Here is a 15,963-nt window from a genome sequence, read left to right as displayed (position 1 = left end):
AAAGTACGTTGTGTTATTCTTCATGCTGTTATATAAAGGTTTCTTAGCCTTCAGTTCCTCCCCCACAGTTCCTCCAGCCCTCAGCAGTTCCTCCAGCCCTCAGCTCCTCCAGCCCTCCCACCCCCCCCCCCCCTCCAGCTCCTCCAGCCCTCAGCCCCCCCAGCTCTCCAGCCTCAGCCCCCACACCCCCTCAGCTCCCCCCAGCTCTCCAGCCCTCAGCCCCCACCCCCTCAGCTCCCCCAGTTCCTCCAGCCCTCAGCTCCCCACAGTTCCTCCAGCCCTCAGCTCCTCCAGCCCTCATTCCCCCCCCTCAGCACCTCCAGCCCTCCAGCCCCCCTCCAGCTCCTCCAGCCCTCAGCCCCCCAGCTCCTCCAGCCCTCAGCCCCCACCCCCTCAGCTCCCCCCAGCTCCCAGCCTCAGCTCCCTCACAGTTCCTCCAGCCCCAGCTCCCTCACAGTTCCTCCAGCCCTCAGCTCCTCACAGTTCCTCCAGCCCTCAGCTCCCTCACAGTTCCTCCAGCCCTCAGCTTCCTCACAGATTCCTCCAGCCCTCAGCTCCCCCACAGCCTCCAGCCCTCAGCTCCCCCCCACCCTCAGCCCCCTCCAGCCCTCAGCTCCCCCTCCAGCTCCCCCCCAGTTCCTCCAGCCCTCCCCTCCGCCCCCCACCTCAGCTCCCCCCACCCTCAGCTCCTCCATCCCTCACCCCCCAGTTCCCCAGCCCTCAGCCCCCCCCAGTTCCTCCAGCCCTCAGCTCCCCTCAGCTCCTCCAGCCCTCAGCTCTCCCCCATCAGCCCACCAGGCTCCCCCTCCAGCTCCTTCCAGCCCTCAGCCCCCCCCCCCCTCACTCCCCCCCAGTTCCTCCAGCCCTCAGCTCCCCCCAGTCCTCCAGCCCGCTCAGCTCCCACCCTCAGCTCCTCCAGCCCTCAGCTCCCCCTCCCCCACTCTTAGCTCCTCCAGCCCTCAACTCTCCCCTCAGCTCCCCCCAGCTCCTCCAGCCCTCAGCTTCCCCACCCTCAGCTCCTCCAGCCCTCAGCTTCCCCCCATCAGCCCCACCAGCTCCCCCTCCAGCTCGCTCCAGCCTCAGCCCCCCCCCCCCCCTCAGCTCCCCCCAGTTCCTTCCAGCCCTCAGCTCCCCCTCATGCTCCTCCAGCCCTCAGCTCCCCCCACACCCTCAGCTCTCCAGCCCTCAGCTCCCCTCCCCCCACCTCTTAGCTCCCCAGCCCTCAGCTCTCCCCCATCAGCTCCCCCTCCAGCTCCTCCAGCCCTCAGCTCCTCCAGCCCTCAGCTCCCACTCCTCCCCTCCTCCCCCCCCTCAGCTCCCCCAGCCCTCAGCTCCCCACTCCTCCCCTCCTCCCCCCACCCTCAGCTCCCCAGCCCTCAGCCCCCCCCCCCCCCCCCACACCCTCCGCTCCTCCAGCCTCAACTCCCCCTCCCCCCAACTCATCCAGGAATAGATGGGAGGGGCCAAACCTTGTTCAGTAATGTGATTAACTAGCAGTAGGCGGGTGGAAGCAACAACTAATGTGACAGGAGAGCAAGAATGTCTTGGGATCTTGAAATCCCCAAAATTTGACTGTGACCTTTGCATTGTGCTATACACCAATACTGTCATTGATTTCACCTGTCCCATTTATCAATATCAATCCTTAAAGTTGTGTGTTAAAAATAGAGGCGGAAAACCAGGCCATCTGCCTCTTAGCATCGTGGGGCTGTAGTGAGGTTTAATCCAGATTACGGCTGACCGTATTTTTTGTTGTTGGTGTCTGTTCCCTAGCCGTCAGTGCATCCTTCATTACACACCCAAGCAGCAGCACAGGTTAGCTAGACAGAATATACAGGATCCCATTGGACTTAACCAATCGCTAGCAATCCCAACCCAACGGTAGAAGCCAGAGAAACAACTAGTCCTATTTACCAATAATATAATATCTGTATATCCTAGTACAGCAGAACTCTATAGGGGATCAAGATGTTCCTAATCAAGACCATGATGCCTAACCCGCTGGCTGGTTTGAATCCTATGGGTGGAGGAGAGGAGGAAGCGGAGGCGGCCCCTGCAGACCCGGCCAAAGCAGCAGGGATGACACGCGAGGAGTATGAGGAGTACCAAAAACAGTTGGTGGAGGAGAAGTAAGTAACCTGCCCTGACTGCCTGAGTTACCTCCATTTTGTTTTGGTGTTGTTGGATCATGAATGGCTATGAGACAACATGGCTGGCTAACCCTACAGAGTGTCGGCTCCACCACCCTTATTCTATCTGACCTTGACAAGCACCATGCAGGAAATCTACAGGAAATCACCTTGCAAATGATTTGTTAAATCTTGTTGTTTTGTTGAATTCATAACTTTAATTTATCAACATTTATTCCCGTTGTTACAGATTACAATTTATGTTTTTGTTTTGCGCTATTTATTTTCTTGAGGGTTTTGTCAGAGCAGACACCTTAACTCCACGACCACCATTACACAATTCATCTCTGATCATTGACCCTCTGCTGTGATATCAACAATGTTGTTTTTGAAGCCACACTGGCTTACCGACATTGAATTTGAATAACACTCAAAAAGTCAGTGCTAAAATAAAGTAAAATGGTCTGTAATACAGTCTGTAAAATAGTCTTACATTTTGAAAAGTGAATTCAGTTCAGTCTAATTTAGAGCCTGAACTATTAAGCCTCCAGGAGGATTTTAAAATGGCTGCTGAATTTCCCCCCATGGTGATTTAATTTAACTGCGACGTTGTAGGAGGAGCTTTGATGGTGAAGTGAAAAATCACAGATCAAAAGTAATCTTACTGCTATGTCTATCTCGAATCATTTCAACACTCTGTCCAGTTTATTCATCCATATCCACAATTTCAGACAGGTACTAGTTGACAAACAGGAGGAGGAGCTCATAACTGTGGTTTCACTGCCATGGCAGCCATTTTGTTTTATTATGTAAAATGATGTGGCTGCTGCCCAGTAGGGCATGTTCAGTCACTGTTCAAAACATTAACTCGCAATCTCTGGATTCTATTAAATTAGATTCAAATTTAATGTTACATCACAGCATAGTTGAAAGATACTGTATGGCGTGTAGAAATACAAAGAGGGTGGTCAGCAGAGATGGCTGGGATGGGCTGAGGGAAACTGAGGGTTGAGATGTGGAACTGGAGACAACAGAGGGAGAGGTTTTTTTGGGGTGGGGTGGTCTTGGATGGTTGATGGCCTGGCGGTTAGGATCTCGGGCCGGTGGCTGCTAGGTCGCTGGTTCGGGTCCCGGTTTTGACTTGGTGAGAGATCTTTTGACGTGCCCTTGAGCTGGGCACTTGACCCTGGTTGCTCCTGTGGGTCTCTCTGGATTGAAGTCTTTTAGATGACTGAATGTCATGTCAATGTTGAGCTGCTTCGCTGCGGGTAGATTGTATGTTTTAATATTCAGTAAAATTTATATTTTTAAAATTTATTTAAGCAATCAATAAATGAGTCCATAAATGTTACATTATTTGTGTGTAATAATTTTCTACATTGCAACAAAATATAGCATAGCCTTAGCCTAAAACTGACATGTTACAAGCATTTCGCTACACTCGCAATAACATATGCTAACCATGTGTATGTGACCAATAATAATATTTGATTTAATTTGACATGTTGATGTTTTACAGAAATATAATCTTCTGATGGACGCATCAGCCAAACCAGATTATGTAACCAGATTATGTAAGCAGATCAGCCCTTCCTCCCATGATTTAGTGAACAATTCTGTTGTCGTCTGGTGGAAAATGGCCGCACACAGATCCGATGCTAAATGTCAAAGCACTTTTACTTAAAGCCTGCGGTTATAATGCATTATAAGAGCGTGTATGACCACCTTATAACCATCTTGTATTCCTCATTTTGTGTTGGGTGTCTTCGGGCCTATGACTCTCAGAGCAGAGCAGGAGTTAGTGTTACGCAATGAGTGTACAAAACATTAGGAACACCTTGCTAATATTGAGTTGACCCCCTTTTGCCCTCAGAACAGCCTCAATTCGTCAGGGAACTACAAGGTGTCCAAAGCGGTCCACAGGGATGCTGGCCCATGTTGACTCCAATGCTTCCTAAASTTGTGTGAGGTTGGCTGGATGTCCTTTGGGTGGTGGGTCATTCTTGATACACACGGGAAACTGTTGAGTGTGAAAAACCCAGCAGCGTTGCAGTTCTTGGCACACTCAAACTGATGCGTCTGGCACCTACTACCATACCCCGTTCAAAGGCACTTAAATATTTTGTCTTGCCCATTCACCCTCTGAATGGCACACACACAATTCATGTCTCAATTGTCTCAAGGCTTAAAAATCCTTCTTTAACCTGTCTCTTCATCTACACTGATTTGAAGTGGATTTAACAAGTGACATCAATAAAGGATCATAGCTTTCACCTGGATTCACTTGGTCAGTCTATGTCATGGTAATGTTTTGTACAATCAGTGTACTGTGGCTGTGTTGGGTAATTTGTCCTAATCCTCAATCTGGCCCAAACCCTCAATCTGGCCAACTAATAATCCTCACGTTTAATTGGCTAGGGGAAACAGTTCCCTCTCCACAGCGACCAATGAGGTTGGCACATATACACGCTGCCCTATATCCATAGACTTGAAATCACTGGCCACTTTAATAATGGAACACTAGCCACTTTAATAACATTTACATATTTTGCATTACTCATCTCATTTGAACAACACCGTTCAAAAATTTGGGGTCACTTAGAAATGTCCTTGTTTTTTAAAGAAAAGCTATTTTTTTGGTCCATTAAAATAACATCAAATTGATCAGGAATACAGTGTAGACATTGTTGATGTTGTAAATGACTATTGTAGCTGGAAACGGCAGATTTTTTAATGGAGAATCTACATAGGCCCATTATCAGCTACCATCACTCCTGTGTTCCAAAGGCACGTTGTGTTAGCTAATCCAAGTTTATCATTTTAAAAGGCTGATTGACCATTAGAAAACCCGTTTGCAATTATGTTAGCACAGCTGAAAACTGTTGTGCTAATTAAAGACGCAATAAAAATGGCCTTCTTTAGACTAGCTGAGTATCTGGATCATCAGCATTTGTGGGTTCGATTACAGGATCAAAATGGCCAGAAACAAAGGACTTTCTTCTTAAACTCGTCAGTCTATTCTCATTCTGAGAAATTAAGGCTATTCCATGCGAGAAATTGCCAAGAAACTGAAGATGCTGTGTACTACTCCCTCACGGTACAGCGTAAACTGGCTCTAACCAGAATAGAAAGAGGAGTGGGAGGCCCCAGTGCACAACTGAGCAAGAGAACAAGTACATTAGTGTCTAATTTGAGAAACAGACACCTCACAAACACCAGTCTCAACGTCAACAATGAAGAGGTGACTCTGTGATGCTGGCCTTCTAGGCAGAGTTTCAAAGAAAAAGCCATATCTCAGACTTGCCAATAAGAATAATATATTAAGATGGGCAAAAGAACACAGACACTGAACAGAGGAACTCTGCCTAGAAGGCCAGCATCCCGGAGTCGCCTCCTCACTGTTGGTAATCGAACCCACAAATGYTGATGCGCCAGATACTCAACTAGTCTAAAGAAGGTTTTATTGCTTCTTTAATTAGCACAACAGTTTTCAGCTGTGCTAACATAATTGCAAAAGGGTTTTCTAATGATCAATTAGCCTTTTAAAATGATAAACTTGTATTAGCAAACACAACGTCCATGGGAACACAGGAGTGATGCTGCTGATAATGGGCCGCTGTACACCGATTGTAGATCTTCCATTAAAAAAACGTTTCCAGCTACAACGTCATTTACAACATTAACAATGTCTACACTGTATTTCTGTTATTTTAATGGACAAAAACAAGGGCATATCTAAGTGGACCCCAAACTGATTGAACGGTAGTCTACATACCTGTATTCTATTACATTCATATATTCTTAGTCTATGCCGCTCTGACATTGCTCGTCCAAATATTTATTTCCTTTACTTTAGATTTGTGTGTATGTGTAATATGTTGTGAAATTGTTCGATATTACTTGGTTAGATATTACTGCACTGTTTGGAGCTAGGAAACACAAAGCATTTTCCACTACAAACCGCAATAACATCTGCTAAACACGTGTATGTTGACCAATAACATTTTATTTGGGAAAAATTAGCCAGAGAATTTGCTTGTGTTACAAATGGCACCCTATTCTCTTTAGTGTGATGTACTACTTTTGACAGGGCCCTCGGGATCCCATAGGGGCTCTGGCCAAAAAGTAATAGGTATGTTGTATTGTCACATAACACCTGATAAGTGCAGTGAAATGTGTTGTATTTCAGGGTGATGAGAGGTCACCTTGTGTGCTCAGGTATTCAAAAACAGATTCTTCTAGTTACGGCCCCAACGTCAAAACCACTAGGTAGTGCATTTAGAGAATAGCGCTCAACTGCTAGGCTGTGCGATCTATTATAAGAGAATTAGGGAGGCTCTAAATGCTAGGGCTAGGCATTTAGAGAATAGGGCTCTAACCACTAAGCTAGTGCATTATTATATGAGAATAGGGCTCTAAAGTGCTACGTCTAGTGCATTATATAGAGGAAATAGGCTCTAACACTGCTGCTAGTTGCATTAGAAATAGGGCTTAAACTGCTATAGGCTAGTGCTGATTATATTAGAGGAATAGGGCTCTAACTCGCTAGGCTGTGATGTAGAGATAGGGCTCTTAACCACTAGCGCTAGTCATGATATAGACGAATAGGGCTCTAACTGCTATGGCTAGTGCATTGGAATAGGGGCATCTAAACGTGCTAGGCTAGTGCCATTATTTAGGAATAGGTCTACGCTAACTAGTGCATTGTAAGACTAGTGCAGTTATATAGAAGATTAGGGCTTCTAACCGCTAGACTGTAGTGCTCATTATATAAGAATAGGGCTTAACCGCTAGATCTAGTGATTAGAGAATACGGGCTCCTAACCACTGGCTAGTTGCATTTTATAATTAGAGAATAAGGGCTCTAACTGCGCTAGGCTAGTGCAAGAGGAGTAGGGCTCTAACCAGTAGGATAATTGCATTTTATATAGAGAATAGGCTTCTAATGCTAGGCTATGTGCATTATATAGAGAATAGGGCTCTAACTGCTAGGCTAGTGCATTAGAGAGTAGGGCTCTAGACCACTAGGCTAGTGCATATATATAGAGAATAGGGCTCTAACTGCTTAGGTAGTGCATTAGTAGAGTAGGGCTTCTAACCACTAGGCTAGTGCATTTATGATAGAGAATAGGGCTCTAACTGCTAGCTAGTGCATTATAAGAGAATAGAGGCCTCAACCGCTAGCTAGTGCATTAGAGAAATAGGGCTCTAACCACTAGGTAGTGCATTAGAGAGAATGGGCTCCTAACTGCTAGGCTAGTTGTCATTAGAGAATAGAGCTCTAACCGCTAGGCTAGTGCATTATATAGAGAATAGGGGCTCTAACCACTAGGCTAGTGCATTTAGAGAGTAGGGAACTCTAATCTGCTGGGCAAGTTTGCATTAGGAATAGGGGCTCTAACCGCTTAGGCTAGTTGCATATTAGAGTAGGGCTCTAACTGCTAGGGCTAGTGCTTATTAGAGAATAGTCTACCGCTAGGCTAGTGCATTAGAGAATAGGCTCTAAACTGCATAGGCTTAGTGCAATTATATAGAGAATAGGGCTCTAACTGCTAGCTAGTGCATTAATAGAGTAGGGGGCTCTAACTGCTAGCTATATGCGATTATATAGAGAATAGGGCTCTAACCGCTAGGCTAGCTGCATTATATAAGAGAATAGGGCTCTAAGCTAGGCTAGTGCTTAGAGATAGGGTCTAACTGATGCTAGTGCATATAGAGAATAGGGGCTCTAACGCCACTAGGCTAGTGCATTATATAGAGAATAGGGCTCTAACCCTAGGGACTAGTGCATATAGAGATAGGGCTCTAACTGCTAGGCTAGTGCATTATATAGAGAATTAGGGCTCTAACCACCAGGCTAGTGCATAATATGATAGAGATAGGGCTCTAACCACTAGGATAGTGCACATATATCTTGTGTCAGGAAATAGGGGCTCTAACTGCTAGGCTAGTGCATTATATAGAGAATAGGGCTCTAACCGCTAGGCTAGTGCATTATATAGAGAATAGGGAGCCACTTGGAACACAACCAAGGATTCTCATAATGATTATCCTAAAGTCAATACACTAATGAGTTGACCACGGTTGTATAATCTGACTGCCCAATGCCTATTGACATGCTACGGGTTGTGATGACATGCTACGGGTTGTGATGACATGCTACGGGTTGTGATGACATGCTACGGGTTGTGATGACATGCTACGGGTTGTGTAAAGCCATAGTAATGACACAGGAGGAAAGCAGTTGAAATGTTGGTTTAATCCATTATTATCATTGGAGCCATAGAGTTTGCAGCTTTTGATTTTTCTAAACAGGAGGAAATACTGTATAAGCAGCACATTAGATGATAAAGTCATAAATAGTACAACCATACAACTATTTATTATAGCAGCCAGCCCAGACATCCTCCATGTTCTCTTTTCAAATTCCGGAAGAATCATATGACTGAACAGTGAGAGTATGTAGTGTGAACCTCCTTACCTCTTTACCTAAACCCATCTGATGGTTTACCCATGAGACATGTAGCTTGTCGTTAAGGTCAACCTCCATAAACGCTGCATCCTCTTAGCTTCACAGTATCATGTGTTGCATTAGTATGGTATATTGACTGTCCCTTTGGTTGAAACAAGATCATACTCAGACCGTTATTGTTGTTTGAATACAAATGAAACAAGTATACAGTATTCATGCATATAAAGTTATCCATTATGTAGTCACACTATATATAAATTCATTAATCAATCAATTAATCAATCATTTATTTTCTCTGTTGTTCAGGATGGAGAGAGATGCCGACTTCTTACACAAGAAAGCTGAGAGGGCAACTCTGCGGGTGTGCCTACGAGACAAGTACAGACTCCCAAAGGTGACAACCCCTTCCTCCTATTCAGCCCCCTGTGACAACCTATTCCTCCTGAATTACAATATTTTCAGCCCCCTGTGAGAACACATTCCTCCTGAATTACAACCTGTTCAGCCCCCTGTCACTAATCACTCTCTAGAGTAGATGATTTCAACTTTACTTTAATTCCTGAATTCTGCACTGTTTTATGTTATACTGTATGTTTACATACTTGTAGAGCAAATGTTAAAATAGCAAACACGTTCATTGCCATTAATTGCTCAGATGCAGAGACTTTTGGATGGAACAATGAGGTTATGTAATTTTACATTTCAAATTTATTTAACTAGGCAAGTCAGACAAATTAGGTGACAAAACAAATTCTTATTTACAATGACGGCCAACCCCGGATGACACTAGGACAATTGTGTACCGCCCGACGGGACTCCCAAACACGGCCGGTTGTGATACAGCCTGGATTCTGTGTTGACGCCYCTAGCGCTGAAGATGCAGTACCTTAGACCGCTGCGCCACTCGGGAGCCCAAACGTAGACTACAATTGTACTTCCTAAATTGACTGAATTGAAATGGACTCAAACCTCAACCCTGGTGAACACCTCAATGGTTGTGCCTGACCTGCAGTGGTTGATGTTTACAGGCTAGACACTGTTTTTATCCCTTGGCCTAGTACTTGGGCAGTTTACTTTAGGCCGTACAGCGGGAGGTGGAGGTGGCTAACAGCCAGCAGATTACAGTGAAGGCAGACCTGGAGACTTGACATGGTGTCCTATATTGTGCTGTGGGCTTAAAACAAGACCAGAAGCCATCTGCTCTGCTAGGTGTTAATGTGGCTCTGGGGAGTGAAGACAGTGCTGGTTGAGCGACATTGACAGCCACATCTAGGTTAGATTCTGTAGAATAATCTACTGAATCTGTTTGGATCTATTGAAAGCTGCTTGATAAGGAAGTTATTTTTAACCAGTTGTTATGACGAGCGGAAATAAGGTACAGTTCGAGTTCTGATTTTATATACGTCATTACTGAAAGATAGTTCAATGTTTTTGATTTGAATGGTGTTTGCTTTTTGCAGAATGCCTCACACGTCATTCAGTTCAATATTCAATCTTCTTGTTCGTTATTTTCATTTCTATATGTGGAACGACACTTCAAAACAATAGACAACATATTCATATATCATGAATATGTATAGATTCAGTTAGTTTAAATAGACATGTTTATGGAAAAGGCTATACAACCTATACAACGACTATTGAGTCCAGCAAGTATTGTTTCACCATGACAGACAACCCAACATAAAGATTATTTTACATTTGATTAAAGTCATTGTACAAGATAGTCATCACAACTGAGGAACACAATGAATGGTGAAATAACGTGATTGTATTTGTAACTGCAAAATCTGTCATGTTTAACTAATGGAATTAGTCTCTTGTGTAAGACTGTGGCGGACATCTTTAGAATCCTCACACCTGGCCGTCGTCATGGTTAACAACGGAAAGGCTAACGCAGGTTTCAGATCAGCCTTCCTGGAGTTTAGAAAGTAGGTTCCAATAGGTTCTAGAATGGAGGTTTTAACAGGTTCTAGAATGTAGGTTTGAGGTTGCCGCAGTTTATTCAGTCAATCTGTGTCTTCTTCTTCTTCTTTATTGCATTAAGTGTGCTCAAACTAAGGATTCCTAAGTGACCATTTGTTTTTACTAGTGACATGTGCACCAGTGAGGTGTTAAAACGACACTCATCCCGTGCCTTGCGTGTAGTTGTGTGTAGTTATTGCAGGATACCAGGTTGTGTCAGAGGAACACCCTAAAAATGATCAAAGACTCCAGCCACTGTCTGTTCTCTCTGCTGCCACACGGCAAGTGGTACCGGATCGCCATATCTGGGACCAGAAACTCCTGAAGTTTCTACCCAAAAGCTATAAGACTGCTGAACAGTTAATCAAATGGCTACCCAGACATTCTGCTTTTCACCCCCTACTTATATGTACATAGTACTTCAATAAATCACCTAACCAAACCTACATGTACATTTTACCTCAATCAATCACTCCAACACCCTCATACCCCAGTACACTGACTCGGTACCGGTACTCCTTGTATATAGATAGCCTTTATATACGCTCGTCATTGTTATTTAATCGTGTTACTATTTTTTTTTTTTTTTTTTTTTTTACATCTATTTGGAAATGTTCTTACTTTTTAACTGCATTGTTGGCAAAGGGCTCGTAAGTAAACATTTCACAGTGAAGTCTACACTTGTTGTATTAGTTTAATTTATTTGATGTCTCTCCATGTTTTACTAGCTAATCTAACATCTGTCTGTACAGAGCGAGACAGGATGAAAGAGGTTGTCTGTCTGTCTGTCTGTCTGTCTGTCTGTCTGTCTGTCTCGGTAGCTAATCCAATGTACTGCAAAGCGCTTTGTGACAACTGCTGACATAAAAACATCAGTTATGAATGAATTTGATTTATTTGTAATGATTTCATTGATTGATTGATTGATTGATTGTCTGTGATGGTCTAGCTGTAGTATGGTATCTTTCTATTTCACTAGCTAATCTGATGTCTGTGTTGTCCCCTACAGAGACAAGAGTGTAACTGTAGAAGATATCTCTGTCTCACATGCGGACGCTGTGTTGTTGATGTCTTGTTCCTACAGACCTGGCTGGCTGGCTGGCTGGCTGGCTGGCTAATCTAATGTCAGCATTGGTCTTTTAGTGGGAGCAGGGCAGCGAGCAGTAACTAACGACGCTAGCTCTTTCAGTGGGAGCAGGGCAGCGAGCAGTAACTAACGACGCTAGTCTTTCAGGTGGGAGCAGGGCAGCGAGCATAACTAACGACGCTAGCTCTCTTCAGTGGAGCAGGGCAGCGAGCAGTAACTACGCGACGCTGCTCTTTCAGTGGGAGCAGGGCAGCGATGCAGTAACTAACGACGCTACGCTCCTTTCAGTGGGAGCAGGGCAGCGAGCAGTAACAACTAGACGCTAGCCTTTTAAGTGGGAGCCAGGGCAGGCCGGCAGCAGTAACTAACGACGCTAGCTCTTTTGGGAGCAGGGCCAGCGAGCAGTACTAACCGACGCTAGCTCTTTCAGGTGGGAGCAGGGCAGCGAGCAGTAACTACGACGCTAGCTCTTTTAGTGGGAGCAGGGCAGCGAGCAGTAACTAACGCGCCTAGCTCTTTTAGTGGGAGCAGGGCAGCGAGCAGTAACTAGACAGCTAGCTCTTTCAGTGGGAGCAGGGCAGCGAGCAGTAACTAACGACGCTAGCTCTTTCAGTGGGAGCAGGGCAGCGGCAGCTAACTAACGACGCTAGCTCTTTCAGTGGGAGCAGGGAGCGAGCAGTAACTAAGACGCTAGCTCTTTTAGTGGGAGCAGGGCAGCGAGCAGTAACTAACGACGCTAGCTCTTTTAGTGGGAGCAGGGCAGCGAGCAGTAACTAACGACGCTAGCTCTTTCCGTGGAGCAGGGCCGCGAGCAGTAACTAAGACGCTAGCTCTTTTAGTGGGAGCAGGGCAGCGAGCAGTAACTAACGACGCTAGCTCTTTCAGTGGGAGCAGGGCAGCGAGCAGTAACTAACGACGCTAGCTCTTTCAGTGGGAGCAGGGCAGCGAGCAGTAACTAACGACGCTAGCTCTTTTCAGTGGAGCAGGGCAGCGAGCAGTAACTACGACGCTAGCTCTTTCAGTGGGAGCAGGGCAGCGAGCAGTAACTAACGACGCTAGTCTTTCAGGTGGGAGCAGGGCAGCGAGCAGTACCTAAGACGCTAGCTCTTTCAGTGGAGGGGAGCGAGCAGTAACTAACGACGCTATCTTCAGTGGGAGCAGGGCAGCGAGCAGTAACTAACGACGCTAGCTCTTTCAGTGGGAGCAGGCAGCGAGCAGTAACTAACGACGCTAGCTCTTTCAGTGGGAGCAGGGCAGCGAGCAGTAACTAACGACGCTAGCTCTTTCAGTGGGGAGCAGGGCAGCGAGCAGTAACTAACGACGCTAGCTCTTTCGTGGGAGCAGGGCAGCGAGCAGTAACTAACGACGCTAGCTCTTTCAGTGGGAGCAGGGCAGCGAGCAGTAACTAACGACGCTAGCTCTTTAGTGGGAGCAGGGCAGCGAGCAGTAATAACGACGCTAGCTCTTTCAGTGGGAGCAGGGCAGCGAGCAGTAACTAACGACGCTAGCTCTTTAATGGGAGCAGGGGCGCGAGCAGTAACTAACGACGCTAGCTCTTTTAGTGGGAGCAGGGCAGCGAGCAGTAACTAACGACGCTAGCTAATGTAATATCTCTAATGTTTCTCTCCAGAGCGAGCAGGGCGAGAACATGATCTCCGTCTGTCTTACTAGCTGATGTCTTGACTAATAATAATATTACAAGCTATAAAATAAATATAATGTCTGTATTGGTCTCTACTCTCTCCAGAGCGAGCAGGACGATAACATGCTGGCCATGGCTGGAGACGACGTGGACGTACCCGAGGAGCTCCTCAAGATGGTGGACGAGGATGCCACGGAGGAGGAGGACAAGGACTCCATCTTGGGTGGCATTCAGAACCTCCAGAACATGGACATGGACCAGCTCAAGGAGAAGGCCTCGGCCACCGTGACGGAGATGAAAGCCAAGGCAGAGGAGAAATGCTCTGTCATGTAAATAAAATAAAATGGAAGATTTCACTTCATGAACAGCCGGTCCCAATTCCATCCCTAGCCCGATTCGATCCCTTGGCCCTAACCCTTCAATGTTTGCAGATCTGAAGGTGGAAGAAATATGGTGGAAGCTGTACCACCACACTGCCTATACTTATTAAGACCATTAGACATGCTAACATAGAGGTGTAAAGGAACAAGGGGGAGGGAAAGGGAGTGATTTAGGACCGACTGTAAACAAACCGATCCTATAAGAGTCTCCAATCTCCACCCAGCAGACCTGGGTTTAAAATAAGTATCTGAGCTATTTTAAAGCTCCTATACTCAACTGGTGGACCGCATCTATTTATTGTTAAAAAAATAGAACTCGATCGGGCTTCGACCCCTGGTACCATTTAAACACACATAAGACGTGTAGAATTGCAGGAAATTAGCTTTGAAACAGCAACAAAATTCTCTGCCGAATGTGAAATGTGTAGAATTGCAGGGAATTTGCTTTAAAACTGCAAAATTTTCTCTCCGCCAACAAGAGGGGTGTGAACAGTTTGGGGTCCAATGGGTTGTAAGGTTGGGGTTTGTTACTACGCCGATAAATGACATTATCCATCTGGACCTTAGCCACATAGGAAATTTGTTTGACCAGACCTTCTCAACTAGTACTTGAGTACCCATGTTTTAATGTCTCCTTTGAGTGTTTTGATTGAGCCTGTCTGGGGAGTGCCAAATGGATGGGCCGAGTTGGTTTGCACTTTTGGTACTATTCCATTGGTTCCATAATTGTGCCAGGTAAGCTCAATCAAGCACAGCTGAAAGAAAAGATATTATTTGAACCCAGGTCTAAGAGAGTCCTCTATCTCCCCCTATCAATGATCAAAGCTGTGAAATCTGCTTGGCGACATCCAATGGTAGCAGGTCTTGCTGAAATGGAAGTTAATTTCCCAAACAACTTCTTGTGTGACTCGGTTTCTGTTTTGAAGTCTCCCCTTAATTTGCTGTTTGTATAACTTGTAAAAGTACGTATTTTTTGTATGTGTGTGAATGAATGCTGTTTTAGATTGTTTCTCCCCCATTTGTGTTATTCTCCATGTTTCATCGGTTAATTAGGAAATTATGACACTCATGATGGCCACTTTTACACTTTATGCAACTGACAATATTTTGGACAGTTGCAAAATGCATTCTGTTGCATATCCTGCTCCACACATACAATTGTAAATCTTTGACAATCACCTCTATCAATGTTTATCCAAAACAACAAGCATAAAACAAGCCTGTAAGAGATAAATACTTGCAGTTTTGCACAATCCATCATTTAAATAAAATATATAGTCTTTAATCCATAATTAAACAAACTGTACATTAACATTGACCTACACACTGAAGTACTAATGTTAAGGATTTTGGATTATTCTAAAATATATATATATATATTAAATGTAAAGTTATGTTGTGCTGTTAGAATTATACATGTTCATGCAGAAGCCAATGACAAATAAAACGACTGACTTGTATAAAATGACCGACTATTTGACATTATTTCTCTTATAGCTGTTCACAGATCCGAAGCCTTCTATTTACAAATACATATATTCCTAATGGGTGATATAACAGACAGAAATCGAAAGTAACTCTAGATTAGATTTTAAATATGTGAATTACACTAGCACACTATCAGAGGCTGAATAAAGAAATGGGTCTTCGAATCATTTGAGATTATTTAGCAACTGTTGTTAGGGTAGGTTAGTTTGGGTGAAGAAACCCTCCATCTTGTGAGTTTCACGTGAGTCCAATGTTCAGAATGCCTTGGATTGGGAATGTTCTGGTAAACCATTAGCCGTTAATAGGACGAAGGTTGCCGAGGAGGTTGTCCCACCTCATCAGGTTAACTGCTTATGACAGACTCTCAAATGATTTGGATTGGACTCAGTTAGCTAGAATACTAGACAAGACAAGTTGCAAGTTTCCACAGAAGACAAGTTTCCACAGAAGACAAGTTTCCACAGAAGGTTAGAGTTATATAGGGGGAATGGAAGACACATTTTCTGTATCTTGATGAAATCATATAGCCAGTATTTTACATTAGAAACCCACACATCACATATTCCTCAGTGGAGTAGTTGGAACCTCCTCAAAGGTGTGAGATTAGATCATCACATACTTTTTACTAGTGTGAGCCAGCTAGATGACTGGTTTTCAACAGACAGAGCAATGTCAAAACCAAAGGCACAACAATGTCAGAGGTACAATAATAGCATATAAAACCTGTTCTACATAATATCCAGCTATCAAATTGCTCATACGGGTTGTCAAGGCCAAGGATCAATAGACTCATTGAGGAT

The 15,963-nt window shown here is 44.8% G+C and overlaps 2 protein-coding genes across 2 annotated transcripts; both read left to right on the top strand.

The window, feature by feature from the left end:
- Positions 1 to 22: 22 nt before the first annotated feature.
- LOC139029554 (uncharacterized) lies at positions 23 to 1,453 on the top strand. Its single transcript, XM_070449775.1, has one exon. The coding sequence runs from the start codon at positions 23 to 25 to the stop codon at positions 1,451 to 1,453; it is 1,431 nt and encodes a 476-aa protein (XP_070305876.1).
- A 325-nt stretch (positions 1,454 to 1,778) lies between these two features.
- Positions 1,779 to 14,288, top strand: cplx4a (complexin 4a). Its single transcript, XM_024010965.2, has 3 exons — positions 1,779 to 2,129; positions 8,908 to 8,995; positions 13,401 to 14,288. Exons 1-3 carry the CDS (start codon positions 1,969 to 1,971, stop codon positions 13,626 to 13,628), a joined length of 477 nt encoding a protein of 158 aa, XP_023866733.1. The 5' UTR covers positions 1,779 to 1,968; the 3' UTR covers positions 13,629 to 14,288.
- Positions 14,289 to 15,963: the final 1,675 nt, after the last annotated feature.

The sequence above is a fragment of the Salvelinus sp. IW2-2015 genome, linkage group LG20 (assembly GCF_002910315.2).
Source record: "Salvelinus sp. IW2-2015 linkage group LG20, ASM291031v2, whole genome shotgun sequence".
Classification (NCBI taxonomy): Eukaryota; Metazoa; Chordata; class Actinopteri; order Salmoniformes; family Salmonidae; genus Salvelinus; species Salvelinus sp. IW2-2015.
Note: the sequence above shows the minus strand (reverse complement) of the source record. Positions and strands in the feature narration are given on the sequence as shown.

Bases quoted from the DNA above. Each gene is read 5' to 3' on its own strand.
- LOC139029554 (XM_070449775.1), top strand. From the start codon at position 23: ATGCTGTTATATAAAGGTTTCTTAGCCTTCAGTTCCTCCCCCACAGTT.
- cplx4a (XM_024010965.2), top strand. From the start codon at position 1,969: ATGTTCCTAATCAAGACCATGATGCCTAACCCGCTGGCTGGTTTGAAT. The intron at 2,130-8,907 runs GTAAGTAACCTG...TCTGTTGTTCAG, and splicing joins AAACAGTTGGTGGAGGAGAA to GATGGAGAGAGATGCCGACT. The intron at 8,996-13,400 runs GTGACAACCCCT...TACTCTCTCCAG, and splicing joins ACAAGTACAGACTCCCAAAG to AGCGAGCAGGACGATAACAT.